General features: G+C 47.3%; 1 protein-coding gene across 1 annotated transcript in view; it reads right to left on the bottom strand.

The window, feature by feature from the left end:
* The window catches only part of LOC147100733 (uncharacterized), a 290,852-nt gene that overhangs the window by 82,578 nt on the left and 195,006 nt on the right, over nucleotides 1-13,268 (bottom strand). The window contains exons 9-11 of the mRNA XM_085967558.1: nucleotides 12,141-12,263; nucleotides 8,979-9,146; nucleotides 3,252-3,383 (exon numbers count right to left, since the gene is read on the bottom strand). Coding sequence (XP_085823684.1) covers nucleotides 3,252-3,383; nucleotides 8,979-9,146; nucleotides 12,141-12,263 — 423 coding nt within the window. The remainder of the gene's footprint in view (nucleotides 1-3,251; nucleotides 3,384-8,978; nucleotides 9,147-12,140; nucleotides 12,264-13,268) is intronic.

Here is a 13,268-nt window from a genome sequence, read left to right as displayed (position 1 = left end):
CGGTCTTAACGACTACGACCTGGGCACGCCAGGGGCTGGTGCTCCCCTCGATGATGCCCTCCTTCAGGAGTCGCTGCACCTCAGAGCTAATAAAAGCTCTGTCCCCGGCGCTGTACCGCCTGCTCTTGGTAGCGACGGGTTTACAGTCACGGGTGAGGTTAGCGAACAAGGAGGGGGGCGGGACTTTGAGGGTGGAGAGGCCGCAGGTGGTACGCGGCGGGCGGTTTAAATTTTGCTGGTTGCAGACTGTGAGTGGGGGGAGGGGTCCACCGTAAGCCAAAGTGACATTTTGAAGGTGGCATTGGAAATCCAGCCCTAGTAGGACGGCAGCGCAGAGCTGGGGCAGGACGAGAAGTTTAAAGTTTTTATATTCCGTGCCCCTAACCGACAGGGTCACCACACAGTAGCCGCTGATGTCTGTCGAATGGGACTTCGCTGCCATCGGGATCCGATGGCGCGTTGGCCGGACAGTGAGGGAGTAGCAGCTCACCGTGTCTGGGTGAATAAAACTCTCCGTGCTTCCGCTGTCGAACAGGCAGGTCGTGGCGTGGCCGTTTACTTCGATGTCCATCATGGACGTGCACAGATGATGCGGGAGAGCTTGGTCAAGCGTGACGGAGGCCAGTGTATGGCTGAGTGAGCTGCTGTAGTCTGCAGGTGAGACGGTGGTCGGGTCTGGAGACAAAACGGCGGCCGAGTGCGGCGAACAAAATGGCGGCGCCCATGACGCGGATCCCCACAAAGTTGGACAAAATGGCGGAGAAGATGGCCGCCCCCACAACTCACATGAGGCACTGCTGGCGTCTGTGGCCTTGATCAAAGATGGCCGCCCCACGACTCACATGTGGCCTTGATCAAAGATGGCCGCCCCCACAACTCACATGAGGCACTGCTGGCGTCTGTGGCTTTCCCCCTGCAGGCGTTTACGAAGTGGCCTTTCTTTTTGCAGCCGGAGCAGGTCGCGTTCCTTGCAGGGCAGCGCGCCCTTTGATGTCTCACCTGGCCACAGAAGAAGCAGCTGGCGGCCCGATCGCGGAAGTCTGCTGCCGCAACAGGTCCCGGGGGTGGCAGTCCCGATCGATTCCGGGACACCGACGCCGTAGTAGGTCCCAGGGGCGGCGGTGCGAGGGGTATTGCGGCCGGGGTCGGGCCCGAGTCCCAGGGTCGCGCAGCACTGTACCTGGAGTACGCCTCGAGGTCCCGATGGGCCACTTCCAGGGAGCGAGCGAGGGCTGCAGCTGTTTTCAAGTCGAGGTCCTTTGATTCGAGCAGTCTTTGCCGTGAGTAGTCGGACCGAAGGCCTTTCACGAAGGCATCGCGGATATTTCCTTCAGTATGTTCTGCAGCCGTTACAGCTTTAAAGTCACAGTCCCTGCCGAGTGTTTGTAGCGCCCGTAAAAATTCATCTACAGACTCTCCTGGCTGTTGCGAGCGGGATCTTAGGAGATGTCTGGCATACATTGAATTTACTGGGCTCCGGTACTGCTCTTTTAGCAGGTTGAGGGCGTCCTCGTATGTAGCAAGGTCCCGGATGAGTGCAAATACTTTAGGGCTCACCTGGGTGGTCAGAACTCTTAGTTTGGATTCCAGAGGCACGCCGGAGGCTCCCAGGTAGGATTCGAAACAGCTCAGCCAGTGTTCGAAGTCGAGGGCTGAATTCGCTGCCTGTGGGTTTAGATCCAGGTACGGCGGTCGGAGGGCTCGCAGCCAGGTCGGCTGCTGGGGCTGTTGTAGCTGGCTGTTTGGCTGGGGCTGTTGTAGCTGACCGTTTGGCTGGTCGTTTGGCTGCTCCGGTCCATACATTTCAAAATTTAGCCAATAAAATTGATATACCTATCAATTCAGTCCATGAAAAGCGACGAGTTAAGGTAGTAACTATAGGTTTTTATTGGCTAAATAACAGAGCCCACCCTCGTGGGTGATCGGTTCCAACAAGGAAGAATACTAGCCAAGCGGTCACCTTTATACCTGGGCAAGCAGGCGGAGCCATGGGCGGAGTCAGCTGAGGTATGCCTAGGTATAACAGCGTGCGTGGCAAGAGGTAACCTTGTGTAGTGATAACAACAGTGTAAACAGTGATAACAACAGTGTAACAATAGTGAACGGTTGTGAACAGTAACAGTGGTTTACCACACTCCTTATATGGCTTGATGTCAATTTGTTTTTGATAACGCTCCTGTGAAGTGCCTTGTACGTTTTGTTATGTTAAAGCCACTATATAAATATAAGTTGTTGTTGTTTGGCCTCATCACACTTTATATCATCCATGCCTTTGTTATCTCTAGACTTGACTATTCCAGCGCACTCCTGGCCGACCTCCCACATTCTACCCTACCTAAACTTGAGGTGATCCAAAACTCGGCTGTCCGTGTCCTAACTCGCACCAAGTCCCGTTCACCCATCGCCCCCGTGCTCGCTGACCTACACTGGCTCCCGGTTAAGCAACACCTCGATTTCAAAATTCTCATCCTTGTTTTCAAATCGCTCCAAGGCCTCACACCTCCCTATCTCTGTAATCTCCTCCAGCCCCACAACCACCCCCCCACCCCAACCCAGATATCTGCGCTCCTCTAATTCTGCCCTCTTGAGCATCCCTGATTATAATCGCTCCACCATTGGTGGCCATGCCTTCTGTTGTCTAGGCCCTAAGCTCTGGAATTCCCTGCCTAAACGTCTCCGCCTCTCTACCTCACTCTCCTCTTTTAAGATGCTCCTTAAAACCTACCTCTTTGACCAAGCTTTAGGTCACCTGCCCTAATTTCTCCTTATGTGTCTCGGTGTCAAATCTTTTGTCTTATAATACCCCTGTGAAGTGCCTTGGGACGTTTTACTACGTTAAAGGCGCTATATAAATACAAGTTGTTGTTGTTGTTGTATTACTGCTTCTGTTGGTCCTTTAAACTGACCACTTGGTGATCCAGAGGGTGGCGGGGGTTGACTTGTCCTTTATTTCTCCCTGTGGAAAAGTGCCTTTCCTCCAGCCCTGCGACTTGAAGGGAACTCGCCACGTGGGAAATTCCAACCATGTACCCGCCTCTGACAGCCCTGTGCCACAGCAAGCTGAGACTCCCAAGCACCGTCGAAGGATACTTTGAACCTAAATTTATCCCAAGGATCCTTTTCCAGCAGTGACACAGAGCAGGCTCATTTTGTCGCTCCCATGTTGGTGAAGTGACAAGATCCGCACGTGGCTCTAAAACACGCTTTAATGCAAAGGTCACACCAGACTTGAAAGTTTACGGTTTACTCACTCTGGTTACACACGATCCCAGTCCAGGCCTCTGGGCAAACACATCCATCTCGAGCCTCGTTGCAAGTGCCACCGTTCCTACAGTCCTCACAGGTCAAGCTGCAGTCATACCCAAAGGTACCGTCCCAGCACACTGCAAAAAATATCCAGATAGTTATACAAACAGATCGAATATAGAATCTCAGCAAGATATATTTAAGAAGAAGACAGATAGATTTCTAGACACAAAAGGCATCAAGGGTTATGGGGAGAGAGCGGGAATATGGTATTGAGATAGAGGATCAGCCATGATCATATTGAATGGCGGAGCAGGCTCGAAGGGCCGAATGCCCTACTCCTGCTATTTTTCTATGTCTATCTTTCTATGATATTATGATATTGTGGTAGCCCGCCATATCCAAATTACTGACTCCACCAAAACTACTCCATGAACATCTATCTACCCCTGCAAAACCATGACCCTCTTCCGATCTCTTCAGAACTACTCCAGACCCATCTTCCTATCCTTACAAAACCATTGCATGGCCATCTCCCTATCCCCCCAAATCGAATCCACAACTATCTCACTACCCATCAAAATCCTTCTGCCTACCCTCCTAAAAAGCACTCAATTACCATCTCTAAACCCCTCCAAAACCACTTCATTAATAACTACCAAGCTCTCTAATCTCATTCCAATTCCATCTCCATATCCCTCCACGACCACTCAGTTACCATCTCTCTCTGCTGAAACTAACCCCAAGCATCTCCTAACCCTCTAACACCATCCCCCATCCCTTCAGTTATTCAAAGGTCAAATTTGCTCCCCTTTCCCTTCCTTAAATTCTGAATCCTAAGCCATTTAAAGCCTGAAAATCAGCTCTTTTTTGTTTCTGCTAACCAATAGAATATGTATTTGTACCAACAGAGGCACTGTGTTCCTTGTGTGAAGGTCATTGATCCAGTTGCAGATTCTGCTACCCAACATCCACATCTCATACCAACAAACAAACTCGCGATGCTCAGAAGCTCGGTCATAAAACCTACAGTTGTGCTAAATCCTATCCTAAGTGCATCAAGGCAGAAGTCCTGCACACTTATGACAGTCAAAGACCTCAAGCCCATGTGTATTTGGGTGGAAGTCCTACACTGTGAAATATGTGAGTCAACAAGCTTACACTGTTGTTTATCTAGACAGTAGTGAGTTGATAGTAGTTTATGATTTACACACACACACAGAATGGAGAATACATAGCCACACAATCTTCACAATACTACCACACACCTGAGCCCCTGAGTGGGCGATGGTACTTAAGTAGTTCCTTCAAGAATTACTGCTTCAGTAAAAAACAGTGAACCCTGTATTGATTTCTTTGTGGGTTCAATGATGAGACATTTATGAAGGAGAATGAGTTTTAATCTAAAGTCTGTTCAACTCTTTATACAGCTTTTTACAGGAGACATCAAGCTAGTTGTGCATCTAGAACGAAACTGAAACTAAACTCCACTGCCTTGCTTGTCTCGGTCACATGACCTCTGCTGGTCAGGCACAAGCAATCAATACCTGCAATCATGCTGCTAAGGCATCATAATCGAACAGGCAAATACCATCTCTATTTGCTGATATCATTACATCTCCTTTCCTTAAAACAAAAGTATTTTACTTTTAACGAACAACATGTTTTCTTTGTATTAATCTGCATTTTAACTGTAACACTTAATGAACTTACATTATCATTATCATGATCAAGGTTTTTTAACCTTGCTTTGTGTGTTCACATGAAATATGTCAATACACTAGAACTTGAAGAAAGAATAAGATAACATTACTTCCTTCTATAATAATAGTCCTTAAATTTGCTCAATGAGTCTCTCAGGAGGCTTCACGTGTCATAGTCATAGAGTCATAGAGTAATACAGCACGGATAGAGGCCCTTCGGCCCATCGTGTCCGCGCCGGCCATCAAGCCCTGTCTAATCTAATCCCATATTCCAGCATTTGGCCCGTAGCCTTGTATGCTATGGCATTTCAAGTGCACATCCAAATGCTTCTTAAATGTTGTGAGGGTTTCTGCCTCCACAACCCTTTCAGGCAGTGAGTTCCAGACTCCAACCACCCTCTGGGTGAAAAAGTTCTTTCTCAAATCCCCTCTAAACCTCCCGCCCTTTACCTTGAATCTATGCCCCCTAGTTATTGACCCCTCTACTAAGGGAAAAAGCTCCTCAGCATCCATCCTACCTATGCCCCTCATAATTTTGTACACCTCAATCATGTCCCCCCTCAGCCTCCTCAGCTCCAAGGAAAACAAACCCAATCTGCCCAGTCTCTCTTCATAGCTGAAGCGCTCCAGCCCTGGTAACATCCTGGTGAACCTCCTCTGCACCCTCTCTAACGCGATCACATCCTTCCTGTAGTGTGGCGACCAGAACTGCACACAGTATTCCAGCTGTGGCCTAACCAGTGTTTTATACAGCTCCATCATAACCTCCTTGCTCTTATATTCAATGCCTCGGCTAATGAAGGCAAGTATCCCATATGCCTTTTTTACCACCTTATCCACCTGTTCCGCCGCCTTCAGGGATCTGTGTACTTGCACACCCAGATCCCTCTGACCCTCCGTCTTGCCTAGGGTCTTTCCATTCATTGTGTATTCCTTTGCCTTGTTAGTCCCCCCAAAGTGCATCACCTCGCACTTTTCCGGGTTAAATTCCATTTGCCACTGTTCCGCCCATCTGACCAACCCATCTATATCGTCCTGCAGACTGAGGCTACCCTCCTCGCTATTTACCACCCTACCAATTTTTGTATCATCCGCGAACTTACTGATCATACCCTTTACATTCATATCCAAGTCATTAATGTAGACCACAAACAGCAAGGGACCCAGCACCGATCCCTGTGGTACCCCACTGGCCACAGGCTTCCAGTCACAAAAACAACCTTCGACCATCACCCTCTGCCTTCTGCCACTAAGCCAGTTTTGTATCCAATGTGCCAAGGCACCCTGGATTCCATGGGCTCTTACCTTCTTGACCAGTCTCCTGTGCGGGACTTTATCGAAGGCCTTACTGAAATCCATGTATACCACATCCACTGCGTTACCCTCATCCACACACCTAGTCACCCCCTCAAAAAATTCAATCAAATTAGTCAGACATGATCTTCCCTTGACAAAGCCATGTTGACTATCCCTGATTAATCCTTGCCTCTCCAAGTGGAGACAAATTTTGTCCCTCAGGATTTTTTCCAATAATTTTCCTACCACTGATGTTAGGCTCACTGGCCTGTAGTTCCCCGGTTTTTCCCTACTACCCTTCTTGAATAATGGTACTACATTAGCGGTTCTCCAGTCCTCTGGCACATCCCCTGTGGCCAGAGAGGTCCTGAATATATGTGTTAGAGCCCCCGCAATCTCCTCCTTTGCCTCACACAGCAGCCTGGGATACATTTCATCTCGAGGATTTTCTGATTGATTGTCCTTGAATCTGAGTTGTTGCCTCAGATGATTGGTTCTCAGCTGTGTGATCAAGTTGTTCAACAGTATCAGTCTCTTGACCTGCTGTGGCTGGTCCCATGAGAATATCTCGACGATTTCTTCTCAGAACAGCACCCTCATCTGTCTGAATGGTGTATGATCTTGGTTGAACTTCACTCAGGACAGTTCCCTTCTGAGTCCATGTTTTTGTTTTGTCTTTCAACCTTACTTGGTCACCAGTGTGGAGTTCAGGTAGGTTTTGTGTTCCTCTGTCATAGTAGTACTTTTGCTTTTCTTTCTGTTGTTCTTTGAACTTCCTCACTTTCTCCCCCTCTTTTGTTTTCAGGAGGTTCTCCGGGATGGGTAGGTTTGACCTTAGCCGACGTCCCATCGGGAGTTGGGCTGGTGACATACCACACTCGAGTGGCGTTGTGCGGTATACAAGCATGCTCTGGTAGAAGTCAGTTCCACTGTCTTTTGCCTTGTACTTCAGTCTTTTCACTGTGTTTGCGGGCTCTCCTGGGTCAACAGCTCTGGACAACGTGTCTGCTGTATACATCAGCTTACCCGGTGTGTACGCAACATTCAGTTCATCATAGACTGTCTCTCCTTCGCTTTCCACAATGAGGACTCTCTTTACCAGGTTCAGTCTCTCACAGGCTTTTAAACCTAGTATGGCTTGCACATCCTTTGGCACCACGATTAATGCTAGCGTGTGCTCTCTGTCCTTGTGTGTTACTTTGACAATGCATCTTCCTTTCACTGGTATATCAGTACCTGTGTGTCCTGTCACTTTCACTTTTATTCCATGTATCTTTGGTCTGGGTCTAATTTTCTTAAAATCAGTCTCTGATATCACATTAACTTGTGCTCCAGTATCCAATTTAAATGGAATGTATATGTCATTCACTTTTAGTGTCAACATCCAGTCTCTTTCTTCTTTTTTGTTTTCAGACACAACATCCACATTGAACTCCTCTATCCCGCTTTCATCTACTGCATGGACCTTGCTTTGTTGCGCTTGGTTCTTACAGCAACGGGCATAATGGTTGTTTTTGTTGCAACTATTGCATTTTTTACCATATGCTGGACACTTTCTTGGTGGATGCTGTGTACCGCATCGACTACATGACTTTCGATTGTCCCTTTCATTTTCGTTCACTGGCTACGCCTCTTTTTTCACATTGGCGCTCTTTTTGTTAAACGGTTTGTGTCCATTCATTCTCACTGCATCCACGTTGCAGCTATTGTCACTGAACAGCTCCTTTGCCTGCAACTTCACAGTCTCTGTAGCCCTACACAGTGCTATGGCTTTTCCCAGGTCCAGATCTTGCTCTCTTAGCAGTCTTTCCCTTAGACCATTATTCGGAATACCACACACCAGTCTGTCTTTTATCAGCGAGTCTGTCAGTCCCCCAAATTCACACGATTTGCTTCTGTTTCTCAGTTCAGTCACATACTGATCAATAGTCTCACCCCTTTTCTGTACACATGTGAAAAATCTGTGCCTCTCAAACGTCACGTTACGTTTAGATATGCAGTAGGCCTCAAACTGTTCCATTATTTTATCTAGCTTCATTTTGTCTCCATCAGCAGCGAATGTGAAGTTATTATACACCTCCAGCGCTTCATCACCCACGACATGTAAGAACAGTGACGATTTCTTTTTATTACTTTTCTCGTCAGCTCCGATTGCCGCTAAATACAACCCCACACGTTGTTTGAACCTCCTCCAATTTTCAGCCACATTACCTGTTAACTGAAGCTTCGCCGGTGGGTGTAATCCTTCCATTTTTTCACTTCGTTAGCTATTCTCTAATGGTAAGTAACGATGTTCTCTTTTGGCTTGCTAATCTGTGGAGAGCTGATTTAACTTCGGATTTTTTCTCTTCATCTCTTTCAGCCACTTCTGACACCATGTATTGATTTCTTTGTGGGTTCAATGATGAGACATTTATGAAGGAGAATGAGTTTTAATCTAAAGTCTGTTCAACTCTTTATACAGCTTTTTACAGGAGACATCAAGCTAGTTGTGCATCTAGAACGAAACTGAAACTAAACTCCACTGCCTTGCTTGTCTCGGTCACATGACCTCTGCTGGTCAGGCACAAGCAATCAATACCTGCAATCATGCTGCTAAGGCATCATAATCGAACAGGCAAATACCATCTCTATTTGCTGATATCATTACAAACCCCACCCCCCCACCCCTTACAGAACTGAGAGTTCAGAGATAAGGTTACAAAGAATTCATCTCATCGACAATGCTCTCACCAAAGCTTTGTGACAGGGTGAATTCTCCTCGCGCTTCCCCTTCCCCGGCTTCTTCCATCTCATCATCAAATAATTGGGTCAGTTCTTCTCCATTGTAGAAGGCCACCTCAGGAACGAGTCTTCCAAAACCAGGCCGTCCGTTCAGAGCCTCCACTGGGTCATCCAGGGCTGGAATGGAAGGAAGAATCAAACTACACAACGGGAAGAGATGCATCACTGGAGTTTAGAAGAATGAGAGGGGATCTCATTGAAACTTATAAAATTCTAACAGGACTAGACAGACTAGATGCAGGAAGGATGTTCCCGATTGCGGGGGAGTCCAGAACCAGGGGTCACAGTCTAAGGATAAGGGGTAAGCCATTTAGGACTGAGATGAGGAGGAATTTCTTCACCCAGAGAGTGGTGAACCTGTGGAATTCTCTACCACAGAAGGCAGTTGAGGCCAATTCATTAAATATATTCAAGAAGGAGTTAGATATATTTCTTAAGGCTAAAGGGATCAAGGGATATGGGGAGAAGGCAGGGACAGGGTACTGAATTTGGATGATCAGCCATGATCTCATTAAATGGCGGAGCAGGCTCGAGGGGCCGAATGGCCTACTCCTGCTCCTATCTTCTATGTTTCTATTTCAGAAACACCTTGTCAATCACCCATCCCCCCCATCCTCAGATGGTATAAAATCTAACCCTTTATCTGACTTGAATCTCGTTTTGGTTGAACCTTGATCAGTTCAACTTAGTTTTTCCAAAGAAAACAACATAGTTCCAGGAATCTCAATTCACTATTGCTGCCCCTCTCCCACACAGAACTTTCAATGAAAGACAAAAGACCTCACGGGTAAAATATAGAAATAATGTTAGAAGATTTATACAAACACAATTAATACTTTACACATGTCAGGGACCATTGCAGTTGATCTCAGTCCCAAAGTTCAAAAAATCCCACACAATACTCTCACAACTCTCAAACACTATCAATGTCAAACATCGATACAGCTCCCTCTTGAATGTGTCACCACTATTCTCCAGCATCTTCCCTCTTACAAATATTCATCACCCGCTATATAAAGCAAGAGAAGCTCCCAAGGCCACGAGGGAAGGATCATTTCTGCGGATGGACAACCCTGCAGCACGTCAGGGAAACGAGCATTTTAAACACATTCACCAAATAGGCCAGTGGAATAACAGACATCATAGGCGGGCAGCGCCCCCCCCCCCCCCGCAATTACTTGGCAGACAGAAACCAAGGATGAGTGTGCCACCCCTGGCGAAACCAACACCCAGGCCAGATCACGAGGTGATAATTCTAAACAAATCAAGCATCTCCACCAACGCCAAGTGTGAATGAACATGGAAGTGTGCAACAATTGGACACCTCCGACTCTGAGAGGCTGAAATTGCTCAAGGCTCAAATATGCAATTCCCATCTTACATCGCAAGCAATCTGACCTAATTGCAGCTGATTTTAAATGGGTCTCACTCTATATGAAAATGCCTCCCAGTTTTGTTTTTTTAAGTTCTGCTTCTGTCCCATAAGAGGTTTGGCCGTCTCCCAGTGTCAATCCCTGGCAAATAAAAGTTTATGCAGAGCATGTACACAGTGGTTATTTTTGGTCAATTTGGTGTGTTGGAGAGCCCATAAAGTATAACCAGAGACAGACTCTCCAGAATGACAAGCACATCTTCAAATAATTTGCCGCAATGTCCTCAGGAAGTGCATTGTTGTTATGCAACTGCTGGTTGAACATTTATTCTCTCTCCGTTGTCCTTAAAAGCATGCCTTAAATATTTGAATCATAATAGACTTCAGCTTCCTAAGCTCTTGGAGTTCTACAAAACATCTCATTGCAACAAACTGCTGAGGAGTTGACATGAGAAGCAGCTGGGCCGAATATCATTTCCGTGCGTACTGCTTATTCGACAGCTTTGCTTTGGCAAAGATTTTGCCTGAAGTTGAGATGGGCCATTTCAGTCAAACAAACCCCCCCCCCCCTTGATTTCATTAATATTCGACAGGGTCTGAAACGACAGAACAGAGAGTATAAAGTAGAACAGGCGAAGCTGTGCTGGCGGCAGCCTTGTGGTCTGGAGTCAAGAGCTGCGGCCAAAAACAACTGAGGTCGAGAGAGAGGGAAAAAAAAACACCCACCACAACAGAGGTTCAGAGTTAAAAACTGACGAGGACAGCGAGGTTAATAGAACCACGGGTAATAAGGAAGAGAAACGTCCCACAGGGATTACACATGGAAATAATATGCTGTGTTCTTGTTTAATGAAAGTTACATTGAGGAAGAGGTTGCTTAGCAGACAGATCTGATTGAAATGTGATCTCCGCTCACCAGTATTACCTCTGAGCAGGGCACGGCATGAGAATGCATGAGCTGGGTTTGGAGGCAGTGGTAAGAAAGAAAGAATTTGCACTTACAAAGCCGGTTTCTTATCCCCAGAGCATCCCAGAGCACCAATGAATTACTTTTTGATGTACAGTCACTGTTGTTATGTAAGGAAACGCGGCTGGAAATTTGTGCACAGCAAGATCCCACAAACAGCACCGGGATGAATGACCAGTTAATCTGTTGTGGATGAGGGGCAAACCTTGACCAAGACCTGGAACACGCCCCTGTTCCTCTTTAAATATCAACGCAGGATCTTTCACGTCCACCTGAGAGGGCGGCAGACGAGGCCTCGGTTTAATGTCTCATCCAAAAGACGGCACCTCCGACAGTCCAGTGGTCCCTCAGTACTGGAATTCCCTCCCTAAACCTCTTCACCTCTCTCTCCTCCTTTAAAATGCTCCTTAAAATCTTTGTCACCTGTATTAATATCTCTTTATGTGGCTCGGTGTCAAACTTTGTCTGATAAGACTCCTGTGAAGCACCTTGGGACATGTTATTACGTTAAAGGCGCTATATAAATGTAAATTGTTATTGTTGGAAATTTTGCAACAATATTTTTTTAACGTCAATTTAGGATCTTGGCCATACTGGGCTTAGACAGAAGTCACTGACTCAATGAATAGTCTGCATATCTTCCCACTTCATCTGCCTCTATGATTATTTTCAAGGGCAAACCCCCAAATGCCCCTCATGGAGACCCCTGCTTTGCAAAATGGACGGTCTGCAGTTCTGCAAGTGTAACCGTCAACGCAAGACAGAACCGTACGGGCGCAGCTCTTCCGATCCCCGTCCAGCTTGTAGCCAATGTCGCAGGAGCACTGGAAGGATCCAGCTGTGTTCTGGCAGGTGTGCTCGCAGCTGTCGTTTTCCGCGGTGCATTCATCAACATCTGGAAGGAAAATGCAAAGAGACGTCTGTGTAGATGTCAGAAAAGCCTCCATACATCACTCTACCAGTCTCAAACCTATTGTCACTGACCAGGTAAGAAAGAATTGGCTGCAATGAAAATGAATATCAAAATGCACTTAGTCCTCACTAAACAATCTGAATCACGTCAAAAGCTCATATGCATCTATTAGTCTTACCTTTTCCCTAAAATCTCCAGGCTTTTAAAACCTAAGTTTCGCATAATTAATTATCACTTCTCGATTCATCTCGTCTTCGCTCCTACTCCTTTCAACCTTGCTGATGTCCTGCGCTATGGGCCTTGGCCCTTGGTTCTTCACCTAGGGAGAACACCTTGTAATGGAACAAACACTGCACTCATGGTGGTGGCTCCCAAAGTGGTTTTCACACTGGCGAAATAATCCCTGCGTCACTGGTGTGATATTCTATGAATTGAGATAAAGGTTGGAATTTTCTGAGGTAAGAGTGGGCGGGTTGGAGATGTGGGGGGGAGTGAAAGTTGAAAAAATGTGAACCCTGACCCCAACCCACTCACTTTCTCCTTTCACTCAGGCAGGACGGGGGAGGGGCGGGGGGGGCCAAGAAACGAGTTGGCAATTTACAAATGATAATGAGGTCTGAGGTCTCTACTTTAACCTACTGTGCAGGTTTTACTGCAGGCGTCCGGGGAATCCTGGGGCTCGGGATTCCCAGTGGCTGCAACGAGGCGGCCTCAGCTTCGGGGAGCAATCCTTGTGCACTGGGAGGAACAGGAGTGCTTCCTCCCAGCCCCCCAAACTCCCCCACCATCAAACTGGCCCTTCCTGGGGTCGGGAATCCGCCCCCAGCCCCCAGGGATCACGACTCCGATCGGACCCCCTCTCCCCCCCCCCCCCCCCACAACTCCCGGGGATTGGACCGCCCTTCCGGGGGAATCGGACCCCGCGCCAGGTTTGGACACCCCCTGCCGCCCAACATCCTGGGCCCAGCACTTACCTGTTGCTGCGGC

This window comes from Somniosus microcephalus, chromosome 25, assembly GCF_052327205.1.
Source record: "Somniosus microcephalus isolate GS21.2 chromosome 25, FLI_Smic_1.0, whole genome shotgun sequence".
NCBI lineage: Eukaryota > Metazoa > Chordata > Chondrichthyes > Squaliformes > Somniosidae > Somniosus > Somniosus microcephalus.
Note: the sequence above shows the minus strand (reverse complement) of the source record. Positions and strands in the feature narration are given on the sequence as shown.